General features: G+C 40.0%; 2 protein-coding genes across 2 annotated transcripts; both read left to right on the top strand.

The window, feature by feature from the left end:
• The first annotated feature begins 443 nt into the window (after positions 1–443).
• Positions 444–3,047, top strand: LOC102714034 (glycosyltransferase BC10). The gene is made up of 2 exons (XM_006659685.3): positions 444–1,308; positions 2,011–3,047. The coding sequence occupies exons 1-2, from the start codon at positions 757–759 to the stop codon at positions 2,650–2,652; spliced, it is 1,194 nt and encodes a 397-aa protein (XP_006659748.2). The 5' UTR covers positions 444–756; the 3' UTR covers positions 2,653–3,047.
• Positions 3,048–7,710: 4,663 nt separating this feature from the next.
• Positions 7,711–8,994, top strand: LOC102714309 (phytolongin Phyl1.1-like). The gene has a single exon (XM_006658983.3). It carries the CDS (start codon positions 7,793–7,795, stop codon positions 8,624–8,626), a length of 834 nt encoding a protein of 277 aa, XP_006659046.1. The 5' UTR covers positions 7,711–7,792; the 3' UTR covers positions 8,627–8,994.
• Positions 8,995–15,271: the final 6,277 nt, after the last annotated feature.

The raw sequence follows: 15,271 nt of genomic DNA, 5'->3' as shown, positions 1-15,271 counted from the left end.
TTATACGTGATTTTTTTAATTTTTATATAAAATTTTTAAATAAGACGAATAGTCAAACGTTAAACACGAAAAAATAAAAAATAAGATTATTATGACGAAGGTACTATATTAGTACACAGAAAGAAAAAAAAGAAAGAAATTAAATATTCACCTGAGATTGATTCACCCCGCACCCAGCCAGGAAGCGGGCCCCACCACATCAAGCGCGTGCGCCCCTACAGTGACACCTGGGCCCCACGCACCGTTGCGGCCGAGGCGGACCCCACCTCTACCCTCGCTGCCATATGGGCCCACCACCCGCGTTTTAGACCGTTTCCTCTCGCCTCGCCGCTTCGCTTCAACCCCCGCAATTAGATTAGGATTAATCATACTTAATTAGCCCTTAATTAATTAATTAATCCCTCCTCCTCCTCCTCCTCTTCCTCCTCCCTCCTCTCGCCGCCCATCGCGAAAGCTCCCATAAATCGGAGCACGCGGCGGCCGAGCTGCCTCCTCCTCCTCCTCCTCACTTGCGCCGCCCGAGCAGCTGACCCACCCAACCTCTCCTCGCCTCTTCTTCCACGCGCTTCCTTCCTTGGCCGCTAAGGGTGGGGAGGCGGGAGAGAAGCTATATACGCCTCACGAATTCTTCCTCCATCTCCCTCCGGCCTGATCCATCTATCTCCGCGTGCGCGCGTGTGTGTGGGGATTGGAATCGCGTGGGTCGAGATCCGCCGCGGAAAGAAAGAAAGAAGGGGGGAAAAATATCGAATCTTGATGTGGACGAAGGAGCTGAAGTCGCGGGGGATGGGGGGCGCGGGGGGAGGAGGGGAGGAGGGGGACTACTACCCGCCGACGCCGCGGAAGGAGTGGTCGGCGGGGCTGGTGAAGCTGGTGACGGTGGCGGTGATATTCATGGCGGGCGTGGTGATCGGGCTGTCGGCGAGCGCCAACGTGTCGCGCTACTACTACTCCTCCCACACGGAGCTCTTCTTCCCGGCCACCACCTACGGCGCCTGCGATCGCGCCGACTGCGCCCCGACCTTCAAGTCCTTCGTCCACCCGCCCCACCTCGCCCACTCCATGTCCGACCCCGAGCTCTTCTGGCGCGCCTCCCTCCTCCCTGCCGCCGACGACTTCCCCTTCCAGCGCGTTCCCAAGGTCGCCTTCCTCTTCATGACCCGCGGCCCGCTCCCCTTCACCCCCCTCTGGGACCGCTTCTTCCGCGGCCACCAGGGCCTCTTCTCCGTCTACGTCCACACCCTCCCCGACTACAAGCTCAACGTCTCCAAGTCCTCCGCCTTCTACGCCCGCCAGATCCCCAGCGAGGTCAGTCACCTCTTCTTCTTCTTTTCTTGTTCATTTACCACTCAATTTTTATCATTGCAATCGAATCCCCCATTCGAGTAGTTTACCTGAATTCAGTAGCATTGCCACCGATCGAATCGGCGTTCGATTAGCCTGTCTGAATTACTGGCATTGCACTGTGAACTTGCGGTTGATTTGGTTAGCTGGCGCCTTGGTGGAGGTGATGAATCCAAGGTGCGTGCTTGCCGCTGTTAGTTGCCTAGTTGGTGGCCGCCATGTGCTATCAACTTGATTGGGATTTGTTCCCAAATGGGAGAGGATTTGCTCTATGGTAGGAATATGCTTGACCGCGTTTCGTGCTAGGTTGGTTATCTACTTGACTGCTTTTCTGATTAGAGCCAGTAAGTGTTTACGAATTTCGGGCGCTTGCTCAATAATATTCCAGTCAGTTTGTCTACTTAATTTGATCAGCTAATAATACATTTGGGCTGTCTTGTGGCTAGGATTTTACTCTAAAAGCAGCTATTTTTTTTTCAAGTGATGCCTTAATATGCCTTGCCTTTTCTCTACTTTCCTTCTGGACTCTGGATGGATGCCTGGCAACTTGCGATCCTATTCAGAAACAGCTAGCAACACAAAAAATATTTAAAACTTCTGTTTAGCTTCTGCTGCACCTCTTCTGTATGCAGTTGCACATTCTGATGTGGCCTCTTGTTCTTTCAGGAAGTATCTTGGGGATCGATCACCCTTGTTGATGCTGAGAAGCGTCTGTTGGCCAATGCCTTGTTGGATTTCTCGAATGAGCGGTTTGTTCTGCTCTCGGAGAGCTGCATCCCGGTGTTCAACTTCCCGACCGTCTATGAGTATCTCATAAACTCGGCACACAGCTTTGTCGAGTCCTATAACATTGACACCCCTCAATGTGCTGGCCGCTACAACCGTCGGATGGCTCCTCATATTTTGCCAAGTCAATGGAGAAAAGGGTCAGAGTGGTTTGAACTTAACCGTGAACTGGCTGTGCAGATAGTAGCAGACAACAAGTACTACTCCATCTTCCGGAAGCATTGCAGGCCATCTTGTTATCCGGATGAGCATTACATACCAACCTATCTGCATTTGTTTCATGGGTCCCTGAATGCCAACAGGACCGTCACATGGGTTGATTGGTCAAGAGGAGGCCCGCACCCAGCAAGATATGGTGCCGCAAACATCACTGAAGAGTTCATCCAGGCAATCAGGAATAACGGTACAAGCTGCACTTACAACTCGAAGCCCACTTCTCTCTGTTATCTATTTGCTAGGAAGTTTGCTCCTAGTGCTCTTGGGCCATTGATGAACCTCACTTCAACCGTACTGGACTTCTGAGTTATCCACCATTCTTCATTGGCTGGCATCGCATTACCAGACTATCTCCATCTGCGCACATACTCTGTGAGGAGTAGCGGTACACTATACATGTTTGGGAACATGTATCGCATGATAGATGGATCAGAGACGCCTTTTGATGAGTCGTCATGTGTCTCTGATGGATGATGCTGTGTGGGAGAGTGAAAATTACTTCACTTGTCCTGAAGCTGAATCCCGAGTATAGGATGAATGGAGCTGCATACGGAGAGGACTTTTGTTTCACCTCCCATTCTTTTCATTATATCATAGCTATATGATATTAGATCTCTTCTTCCTTTTCCCCATCCATTGTAATGACTTGGTCAGGATACTAATTTCTGTGAATATAACCTATCAATCATTGCTTTTACTTGTGGAGTCTTGCGTTGCCAGATGTCACTCTTTACTTAACAGCCAGTCTTTAAAACTTGAAGTAACAGCTTGTCATTGGCTGTTGGATGCTTTGGTAGAGAAAAAGCTAGATAGAGAGGTTTGTGGATTGTAGGCAGAATATGCCCTCTCCATGTGGCAGATTTGTTGGACTGAATTGTCTTTGCAAGAAACTAACGAAAGTTGGTTCCTTTTGAAAGGGCACACAGGAGTTTGCCAGTTCTGCTGCAAATTCTTAATTAGTTCATACATGGGTGTACTCCTTATTAGCAATTGATGAATAGCATGTTGTGACTTGTGAGGGACATGCTTAATATGCTGCCTTTCATTTGACAGCTGCCTAAACTAAGATTGGTTGGTGAACATGGGTGACATGATTAGTCTGGTGGTGTAGCCCACACTCTTGTCGTGCCCATGGTGACTAGTATAATCCTTGAGCTTTGTACTGGACATATCTGTAAGCTATATATTATATCTAACAGAGAATAATGTATACTCTGTATGTGTTGTTTACTCAAGATGCTTCTGTTCAGATAATTTGGTGAAACTTCTGGCATTGGTAGTAGTGTTGATGATTTGGGAAGAAGTGAAATTGTTCTGAGATTAGATGAAAGTGACCTGTTTGGCGACCTGGCACATTTTGGGCTAGAAAAATATGGTGATGGCATGAAAATGATGTCCTCTGCTGCATATATTACACATATTACTTGGCTTTGGAGTTTCTTGCAGTATTTATAATCTTCTCTCTTACGAAAGAAAAGAAAATAGAAAGGCACAGTGCTTTTGCATGGAGCCAAGTGATAGGGCAAGCATGGCCAAGCTTTTGAGCCGAGGACCAGACAGCAGACAAGCAGCAGCAAGAAAGAAAAATCAATTGCACTTCTTGATGCCAATTTGGGATGCCAAGATTCTTTCTTTTGCTATCACTCTCAATTTGCTGGGACACACAATTTTAGGTTTATTTGCTATTTAAACTTGACTATTACTCAATCCATTCCATAAGACTTTTGTTAAGACTACAATATCTTACATTGTGGAATAATATTTTCAATATTTTGTTATGTGCTACTAGCAATAAATGAAATTCATGTCATTCGTTTTGTTACTTGTTCTGCAGCACACTTTAGTAGTATTGAATACTTCTGACACTACTATTGTTAAAAAATACATTGACTTCTACATTCAATTGTCTTTATTTTTTTTAAAAAAGAGAACACAACAGAAGCAACGGTAACAATAATTTGAAAACGAACGAAGGGAACTGGGTACGACTAATGGATATTAGGTACTAGGATTATTGGATTACGTGCACGCCTAATGGCTACAAATAACATTTTTGGACACGAGAATTTCAAAGTTATTAGTGAGGCACCGCAATATCAAGGAAGCATAAAGGTTTCATTCATAATTTGAGCGAAAATTTTGTCGTAACAACCAGTCAACCACCACTACAAGTGATGGAAATCTCTATCTTTAAGGTGATATTTTAAGTATTTTTCTTGTTTTTAATCAAACTGTGACCATTGTCACTCATTCCATAACGTCTGTAATAATTGGTTTTAGCATGTTTAAAACAAAGATCGGAATGAATTCAACTGTCTAAAGAAACTACTGCTTCCTCCATTTCACTTTCTAACATTGCCTAAACTCCATTTCACTTTCTAACATTGTCTAGATTCATATGGATACTAATGAATTTAGACACATATATAAATCATATATATTTATCAATAAATGAGTTTAGACATGGCTATAAAGTCTTACTATATAAAACGGAGGTAATACAGTGAACTTGAGCATTATGAAGATGAGAATTGAACCAAATGACACCCAGAAGCAACAGCACTGGATGATATGGAGGCAGCCCAATAATCTAGGCTCACAACCAAGGCCCAAATGATCTAAAAAGCCCATTAACATCTGTACTCCCATCTCGCATCTCCAAATCCAAAACTGCAGAAAGCTCAATCACCGAGTCAAAAACCGGTTGGTTTCAGTGAATCAATCCGATAAAATTTATCAAATTGTACAACTAATAATTTAGCATTTGTCCTGTTTGTATTGCTGATGCAATGCTGATCTTTCAGCAGTGTTTATTTATCTTTCACGCCGGCTGTTAGTGTTGGTATGCCAAACCATTATGCTTTTTATCTTCTCCAAATCAGGTGTCGCCGCATCATCTCATCATCAGACATTTCAGTTGCACTGATGAACACATCTTGTCTTTCCTTCACAACAGCTGGCATTGCATTTGCGTATATTTGCATCTTTTCCTTTTCTTCTCCAACTCTTCCTTTGCCTGAATTGCCTTATCATATTTAGATGCAAATCAAAAAGATATAAACAGATGCATGCTAATGCGATCCACTTACCTGAATTGTTTGGGAGAAAAAGGTTGGTCATTGAGTTGCCATTTTGATGATGATGGATAAAATCTTCAGGATAGATAGCTACACACAAGTTTACATGTGAAAATTAAGCTGAAAATCCTAACCAACAGGGACATATTACAACCAGTGACTGGCCATCTGAATGTTCCCTGGGTTGACAAACTTGATGACAAACTGCAGAATAATCAGATATCAAAGCACTGTTTCAGTTTTCTTTATCACGTGTGACATTAACTAATCCCATACTGATGATCGGGTCAAATTAAGAATCATCAAAGACAAATTGATGGATGGATGAAAGAATCAATTATGCATGCATCCACATCAACGATCGATTGTCGATTCGTTTGGTAGGCGAGAAGTATCTAGGAAACAGGGAGACGAAGAGGCAAGCAGGCCCGTTGGAAAGACATAATTTTGGATTTTTAGATCATCTAATTTTTGTGACAGTAATTTAAGGCATAAACAACTGAATAGCATAAAGTTAAAATTTTGGTTTATAAAGGTTAGATGAAAAACCTCTATATAGAGAATTTTTTATGTAAAACATAGTACTGTTTCATCACGTCCTATCGTTTATGCTTATTTATAAGCTAAAATTAAATTTTTAACTTTAAATTTAGAGTTAATTTAGAGTTTTTTTAACCAAAGTTTGTTTTTCAGCCTTAGTTTTTAGATCGTTAAAAATATATATATATATAAAGAGAAAATAATAAGACTGTAGCAGTAGCAGGCAAGTCTCTTCTAACAATGCAAATGCAAGCATCTTTGTTTGTACATAGACAGGATAACTAAGCTCCCTCGTTTTTCCACACGCAACCTTCTCGAACTACTAAATGGTGTATTTTTTAAAAAAAATTTATAAAATAAGTTGTTTTAAAAACATATATTAATCTATTTTATATTTTAAAAAATAATAAATTAATTATGTATTTGACATAAGTTAACTAACGCCTCTGCGCCGAACACAGCCCTAAAGTGCCCACACGTACACCAACAGTGAAAGTTTAACTCATTTTAAATATTAATTAATTAATATTGTCCTACCAGGCAGTGACCAATTTAGGACCCGACGATCATCCTAGCTAGATAGCCATTCATATATTTAAAATATACTCCTTGTGTCCTAGAAAAAAACAATGAATATAGACACACACTCTGTCTAGATTGACATAAAAAATTCGTTTTTTCGATGAGCAATCATTTTTAGGTGCTACACCATAAATTATTGTCATGGAGAAAAGACCAGTGCCTCTAATAAATATGGAATGAATGTCCTTTTGGTTGATGTATGATAAAAAATTATCTGATTTTTAAATAGCTATATAATAGCATAAGCGATAAAATTAACTATTATAAAAATAAAAAAATATTCTAAATATGAGATGATAAACTAAACTTTCTTTTATAAAAATACACCGCTTAATAGCTCGAGAAGCCTGCGTGAAAAAGACCAAAAAATAATTTGGTGAAAAAGAACGCAATCTATATTCACGAAGATAGCTCGGATAGGTTGAGAAAATATTTAAATAAAAATGTTTAATGAGACAAACAAACAGTGATATAAATGATTATACTATAGAATAAAAGTTTAAATTTTAGAATCGATTATATTTTAGAACGGATATACGGAGAGATCTTTTCTTAAAAACATTGTATCCAAGGGAATTACATAAACCAAAAATAATCAATAAAAGGATTCCAGGATGGTCAAGCTCAGGCTCAAAACCGCGTCGCCATCATTTTCGATTTTAATATTTCTCTTGTTGGTGTCGCCGTTGTTGCGTTGCTACCCAGTCAAATCCCCACAGCCCCAAAGAAAAAGACTAAGTCTTCGCTTGGCCTTCTTCCAATTCCACTCCATTCCCCTTCTCCCAACCTCAAATCCATCTCTTCGTCTTCCTGCCCAAATCCCAATCTTTCCAAGTCCGCACCTTTTTCTTTTTTGCCTGCCCTTACTCCCTCTGGCTCCGGCGGCGCGTCAGTTCTTCCTTCTAAAGGTATTGTCTTTATGTTTCTTGGGCACATTTTCTTGAGGTGGAAGTGGAACTGCCCCGGAGACGGGGTTTTCTTGCTTCTGGATGCGAAAATTTTAGGTTTTTTAGTTTGGGTTAATGATGTATCGGTTCAGTGGCATGGTTAATTTTGCGCAGTGTACTTGCTGTGTATGTATCCTGCCAGTTTCCAGTTTTTTGATGCTGAGAAATCGCTGCAGGATTTGGGTGTGATTCTGATCCTTCTGGAGAGTTGAATTGGGGCCCAAAAGGGGAGATTCTTGCGGCGCTGAATTCGGGGGGAGGAGGGGGGGGGGGGGTGCGGCTGAGCTTTAGAGAATTTTGATGAATTCTCGCCGATCCAGGTCTGTAAAGCTTGTGTCCACCCGCGCCAAGCCCCTTGAGGTCGAGATCGCCGAGGAGGATGAACGGATGAGCTCCTCGGCCAGCAACACGGTGTACTGCTGCATTGCAAAGGGGAAGAAGATCATCTACTGCTACAACAGCAAGGATGGTGATCCACACATGGAGACCACGGCCGCGCTCTGCCTTGAGAATGCGCCTTCGTATCACCGGCATTACATCCACACGGCGGGTTCAAGGAGCTACAGCTACCTCATGGCTGATGGGCACACCTTCTTCGCTATCATTGACCCGAGTGTCGGAAATGCCGGCGCCTTGCAGTTCCTGGAGCGTGTTCGTGATGTGTTCAGGACTGTAAATAGGAATGGCTTCCATGACTCACTGGTACCGGCTGTACAGAGGCTGGTGGCTTCGCTGGAGAAGATGCCACATGCAGCATTTGTCCTTGAGGAGAGTGTGGAAAAGGGAGACCCTAGTGACAGCTCTAGCTGCACATCGTCCAAGGTACCGTTGCTAGGGAGAAGTGGGAGCAGGAAGGATAAGAAGAAGGCTAAGGAGAAGGCGGCGTCGGCTGCGGTCTGCGATGATGAGCAGCATGGAACTAGGGGAGTGAGAATTGATGTGCCGCCGGACGAGGTTGGCGGCATGTCACTGGAGAGGAGTCCAAGCCAGTCCAGGCTGCGGCGGCAGCACTCATCCCGGTCATTGTGGGTGCGCCATGTGAAGATCATCATCGTCGTCGATGCCATCATCTGTGTACTGTTGTTTGCTGCTTGGCTAGCCGTTTGTAAGGGTTTCCGGTGTGTGTCTGGTTGAGGAAAGGAAACAAGTTATATAGCTATTGGAGAAATGAGAAAGCTTGAATTTGTGGTGAGTTTTGACATGTTTTTTTTTCCCGGAAAGGTAAATACCAGCCAAGAAAATGGTGAATTGACAGTTTTACCTGAAATTATTGGGGATGTTACAGTTACCAAGATACAATATGCTGTTGATGATCAGATGATGAAAATGGAGGCTCAATTTTGTAAACATGTACATATGCTTCTCCTCTTGTACATGAAGTTTGAATGTACATATGCTTCACCTCTTGCACATGAATACATAATATTGTGATAGGGTTATTAATAGATGTTATGTGTTCGTGATACACGTGTACTTGATGTGCTGAGTTCATCTTGTGGTCATATATGGTTCCATTGCAGATAGCTTTGCAGTTCACCATCATATATATACCTTATTATTTACTCCCATGGCCTTGCTGTATGTTTCTACTCCAAGGGAACATAATTATGTTGTTGTGATGAAAATATTGTTATGAAATGAATGTTCCTGTTCCCCCAAGAGAAATAATGCTCCTTTAGAGACCACAGTGTTAAAGATTAGTTCTGCACCGTGTGAAAATAAAAAGTTCTGCACTGATGTTCATGAATCTCGTTGCAACTTGTTTTTTTTAAAATTATTTTGAGGAATCATTATGATGTTCTTCCATGAGATCTTGATGTGTTTGATACTATTTGTAAGTTCTTGAGTGGTCATGGATGGTGCCTGGGCTCGACTCAGATACAATCAAGGACAGGAAGCAGACACTGTGCTGAAGTATGTGTTTAAGTGAATCTTCTGGAGTTCCGGTAAAAAATGAGAAAAACCCTCCAGGTAGTTTGTGACTGTTCTTGTTAGTGGATTAGCATCCCATTGGAGATCAACACAAATGTTGCATTGGGATTGATCACTGAGTAGACTCAAACTGGCTACGACTGAAATTTACTTTGCATCCTATAAAACAACTGAGCTGCCACTTGCCAGCCATTGTAGCAGCTCACATGAATTTTTACCCCTGGAAAAAAAAAACCAGCTTAAATCTGGGTTGATCTTAATGTTACAGAGAGATTATTGAAGCGTGACTCATGAGCAGTAAGCAGGAGCACGCAGATAAGTTTCTGAAAAAAAACCCCACACTTGAGAAAAACAAGAGATTTCCATCATGTAGCAATCCAGAACGTCGTCTTTCTATAACTATTCAACACGAAGAACAAAGTCTAGTTACAAACTGCATAACTGCTGGCAGCATCAAACAGCCTTGGATTTCGCAGTAGAACGATACTTTTCAGGGATATATTTTATATGTTGATCGTATTTGCCACCTGAAACCAGCAAAATCAACAACTAAAACTCAGCTGTTGAAGCTTCAAGGAGGGTAGAGTTCTTTCACAGCTAGCTGTATTTCTTCTAGCCTGAAATAACCACTGCAGGATTATGTTTGTTATACGTAATATTATCCAGATTAACACCCATGTCTGAAAAGAGCGAATGCATCTTCTATCCTGCTATCTTTACATTAAACATTAACCTTGATACTGTAAATAACATCATTAGATTTCACCCCATCAAAACACCATACCTTCAAGTAACTTCATTGGTTCGTTCATCTTACAATCTATCCATCATGAGTATATCTGTATGTGATAACATCAGGCTCCACACCTATACGTACCATGAAGTCAGAGATGATCTTGGCTTGTGTAAACTTTCCATCTTCGAATAGGTGGCCCATTATTGTGTTGAAGAAAATGGTGTTGGGACAGATTCAAGCTAACTCCTCAACCTTATCCCACTTATCACCGGTACATAGATCTAAGACGTTTGGCTTTTCGACCTTCCTGAAAGCTTTCCACCTCTTCTAGCAGCTTCCTTCCCATGTAATCTTTTTTTCTTTTTTTAACAACTTTTATTCCTTCTAATATATTTCGGTAGGAGGCATGCCTTCTGCTGTCATATTTTTTTAAAAAATAATTAAGGTGCTAAAAATAATGGCATCAGGAGTTAGTCCTTTGCTGACGAACCTGTCAAATTGGGACGTAGCATCCATCGTCCACTTTACCTACCCTGCAAAGTCCTGTAAATTTATGGGCTGGGCCTCCTCAAATGCTGGTCTGGGCTTCTCACATGCTATATACACTCTGTGCTCAGCATCAGCCCATCCCAATTCATTCCATCCTGTCAGGTTCAGAAAATATCATCTCTGAGTTTAACCTCTCTCAGATTCACAACCATTTCTCCCTTCAAAAATATACCATTAGCGCTGTTAATGAACATACTTCGTTATTAATCACACTGGTCAGGTCTAATAGTTCTCCATTCAAACACACGAATTTACATAGTTTTCATATGAAACAGTTTAATTCCCACGAAATTTCTCCAAACCAAGTTGGGCCGTTAGAGAGGACCAGTTAAGTTGTTCCATTCAAACTCAAAAGCAATCATATTGTAAGTACATACATATATAAATTGAACGTGGCATCCATAAAAGGACATCATGCATAATGGTAATGCATTATTCATAGTACATTTATTAGTTGTGGTAGGGTGTCATCTTTTCGTTTCCATTTATTCAGAGAAAAAACCAAACAACATATTTACAAACAAAAAATCATTTGTAAATAAAACTTCTGTATACATGTTCTAAATGATCTAAATTTAAGATTGAAAAAAGTCATAATTTGACTTATAAGAACAAGTAAAAATGAAAAGACGAAGCAGATACTCTCTATGCGTACTTGTCATGCTTCAGTTTGTCCAGCGAAGAAGTATTGATTCCAGTTGATTACCAAAGAACAAAAGGGGTTAATTCAGCTCAGCTGCATGGTTAATTTCCAGAATTCACAGTGCACAATTACACAGAGTTAGAAGAGTATGTATACTGCATACGAATGAATGTGCAACGATTCTTTTTTTTAATAGCTTCATGGAATTTCATTGATCTAAAGCTACCCAACCAAGACATGTTGAAGACATATGGATAATTGAGTGATCAATCCATGCAGTGTAGGTCAAATCAACGTCACATGTATGTGTGATTAGTAGTTCTCTCTTAATCTTAAAGCTTACTTAATCCACATGCCGAACATGCCTCCATTGCATCAGTAGCATAACCACGACATTTTTAGTACTAAACAAAGTGGTTAAAAGCTGCATCTCCTTTTTTGCATGGGTTGCATTGCACAAGTAGATTATGCAGATATTCTCCATTGCAGACACGTACAAATCATCATCATCATGATCAAAGTCGCTCCCTCTTTCTGCTTGCTGCATATTCAGAGCATAATTCCCTTGTCTCTAGCTACCTGCGCCTTTTTATCAGAACGAGTTGTTCTTGCAGGGAAGAGAAAAAAAGGGGCAGAAAATGACATGCACTTCCCTGTTTGACAGGGAATGAGAGCTGCAACAAGTGGTCAATGATCTAGATTCTTGTACTAGTAATTCCCTCTTTAATTATACTTTAATTGATTGGAATTTTTGAGATCCAGTTGCTATTTGTTTAATTTTCACTTGGTTTATAGGAAGTGAAAGAAAACTTGAACTGAATCAAGTGCCCATCTTTTGGTTTATTACATAAATAAACGAAATGCCATATATTACAAACAAAAAATAATTTGTGAATAAAATTATATATATATATATATATATATATATATATATATATATATATATATATATTAGCGATACAAAAACCAAGGCTGGAAAATAATTTGTGTTGAAAAAAACCAATAATTAACTCTAAATTTAAATTTTGGCTTATAAGTATAAATAGAAAGGAGAAGATGAGGGTGCAAATTTCTTGATTGTTTTGACACATGTACTGTTAAGATGATGACAGTTTGTTTGTTGCTCACCATCTTCAGTTGCAACATGTAATGGTAGTTGGTACCAGACTGACTGATCATTACAGGAAGTCCTGATAAGGCAAACAGTCAACTAATAATCTCAGCCCATCCGATCATTAACTGCAAAATTTATTGAAATGAATCTTATGGGCAGATGAAAGCAACAGACAGGCAAATATCAGGAAAGGAATGGGAAGCTAGAAAGGAGCTGCATTATACATGATAATGACAGATAAAGATGCATACAGCACTATCATGATACTTTTTTTTTGCTCAATGAAAATCAGAAAAGAAAAATTGAAATGGAGATGACAAAGGCAAAGGCTGTTCAATCAAAGTGGATTTAAAAGTTGCTGAATCAAGAATGCACTTCTTTGGTTTCAGCAAATTTAAATTACGACGCCGGATGATTCTGTTGCGGATTAAACTGTGACCAATGATTTATGGGTGGGCTTAGTGGCTGACAAATCCCTCCAGAAAGGATTACTCTGTCTCCTAAGCAGGAAGAAGTTGAGGATTATAGTTTTCATTCATGTGCAAGGATCCTCATGAGCTGGCCCTCTCATCATCATTTTTTGTCACAGATAGCTGGGATTTATTGTTGCTTCTTCTTGATGAATACATGCATGCTCTCTGGCATCAGGGTTTCAGGGGAATTAAGCAATAGAAAGGGCAAAAGGCAGAAAATTATAATATCAATCAGAACCACAAGGATATCTAAGTATTTAACCATAGTAAAATACCATATATTATGTTCCAGAGATCAGTAAAAACACCATAAGATGTATGTTCATCCATTGATGCTTACATTACATTAACATCACTGAATATAACAATTGAGTAGCTTAATTAGATTGCTTGGTAATTAAGCACCTGATTGGTCGTTACAAACTGGTGTCTTTTTTTTCACTGACCAAGCCATCACATAGCTAGAGTTTGTTCATTTCAAGGTTAGTGTGGGTTGTTAGTAGTAGGAGCCTCTGGTGCGGACGCTCTAGTAAATTAAATTGCTCTACTTGTTCGTGGTTTGCAACTTGCAGGTACCCTGTCACTCCTGGACTACTACTTTACTCCTACTAATAATCTTGCTAATTTTATTAAGTCAGTTAAGCTGCTTTGACAACACTGTTAAAAAGTGATGATGCCATGGATCCGGAATTAAATTGATTGGGACAAATTAGGCGACAGGAACTGTTAATAACTGTGGAACTGAAGAGAGATCATCTACACAGTTTTGTCAGCTATATCATACACAGGCTACCATATTCTGTCTGTTTGGTACACCAATCAAACTGATCAAGGATATAATTTATGCTCTTCTTTTCTCTCTGATGGAGTAATTAAGGCTTAGGTTTTGTGCTAATGTGCAACAAAGCCTGTAAGACGTGCCGTGACAGCTGCGCTCATATCGTCGTCGTCAAATACCAATTCAAATATATTCAAGTGCCGTCCCTGGTGGTTTGAGCTCACCTCTCAACATCAGTGGCATTAAGCATATATTACTACTGCAGTCTTAAATGAAGCTTCATCCATGGCCACCTGCTAACTACTCCCTCTGCTATGATAAAAATAAATATATATGTCTGATATTTTTTAACACCCCAATTATGTGTTTGCTGAATCAGTGGGTTTCTACAACGGTTTTAATCTTAAATTTCATATTAATCGCCCAGCGTAACTCATACACTATATGCGTAGACTAAACTCGCACAAAATAAAGCCTAAACCATGGCTGTCATGAACAAATTTCTTTTGGGTTGTAATTTATAAGTGGCAGTAGTGTTGTTTTGAATACTGAACTAGTGATTTTTGATTAACAGTAAGAAAACATCACTTGCTTAAGGCCCCCATCGGTTGGCCAAATATGGAAAATACACCAAACAACATATTAGTGGAAAAAATAATATATGTCCAAGCTTCTGTATTGTGTTTTTAGCGACTAAAATGTCATTCTGAAAAAGAATTACAATAAAAAATTAAAATATTTTAAAATTAAGTTTTAAAATTTAAATTTTAGCAGTGACATATGCGTGTTAGGCCTACCAACGAGACCCTTAATTTTTAAGATAAGGAAGATGGAATTTCACTTGCCTAATGACAGGGCAAAAAAAAAAAAAAACCCCATCGAAGTCAACACGTCCTTTTATTTTTCAGTGTGCACGGTGTACTCCTCTAACACGTGAAGAAAATCACAGTATATAATAGTACCAGCAGTAATATTCAGGCCTTCACTTTCGCTATATCACTATCATATCAAAACGGTGCAATAAATAATCAGAAAGGACATGGGGCAAACGAATTTATTCCAACAGTGCTTTCTTTTCCGTTCATCACCAGGTGATGCTATTTTTCGCAATCTAATAGGTAAGATCACAATCAATTATTTTGCCTAATCAGAGGGAGAGGAAGTTTTGGAGCTCAAAAGTCAGACAAACACCTAATCTTTCAGCTTAACAAATTAGCCTGCAGATGTATAAAACGAGAAAGGCAGCACCTTTGGATCTGAAAAAGGCAGGCCAGGATATCCATATGAATGAAAAGAAAACCAGATAAAAAAGAGCTGAAGAACCCTAAGGTCCCTACCACTTTTGCTCCCAAGAATTGAAGAATCTGAGAGAGTATTGACCGGATTATTGCCCAGATTATTTACTGTAGTCTATAAGAATTGAATATTTTGATAAATAAAATTCACAGAAACTATCTCCAATCGCCATGCTATAATATAAGAGATATTTTGGTTATGCAAAAGTATATCTAGAACAAACACTCTAAATAATACATCAGGATAATTGTTTTAGAA

Source organism: Oryza brachyantha, chromosome 8, assembly GCF_000231095.2.
Source record: "Oryza brachyantha chromosome 8, ObraRS2, whole genome shotgun sequence".
In the NCBI taxonomy this organism is placed as follows: Eukaryota; Viridiplantae; Streptophyta; class Magnoliopsida; order Poales; family Poaceae; genus Oryza; species Oryza brachyantha.
Note: the sequence above shows the minus strand (reverse complement) of the source record. Positions and strands in the feature narration are given on the sequence as shown.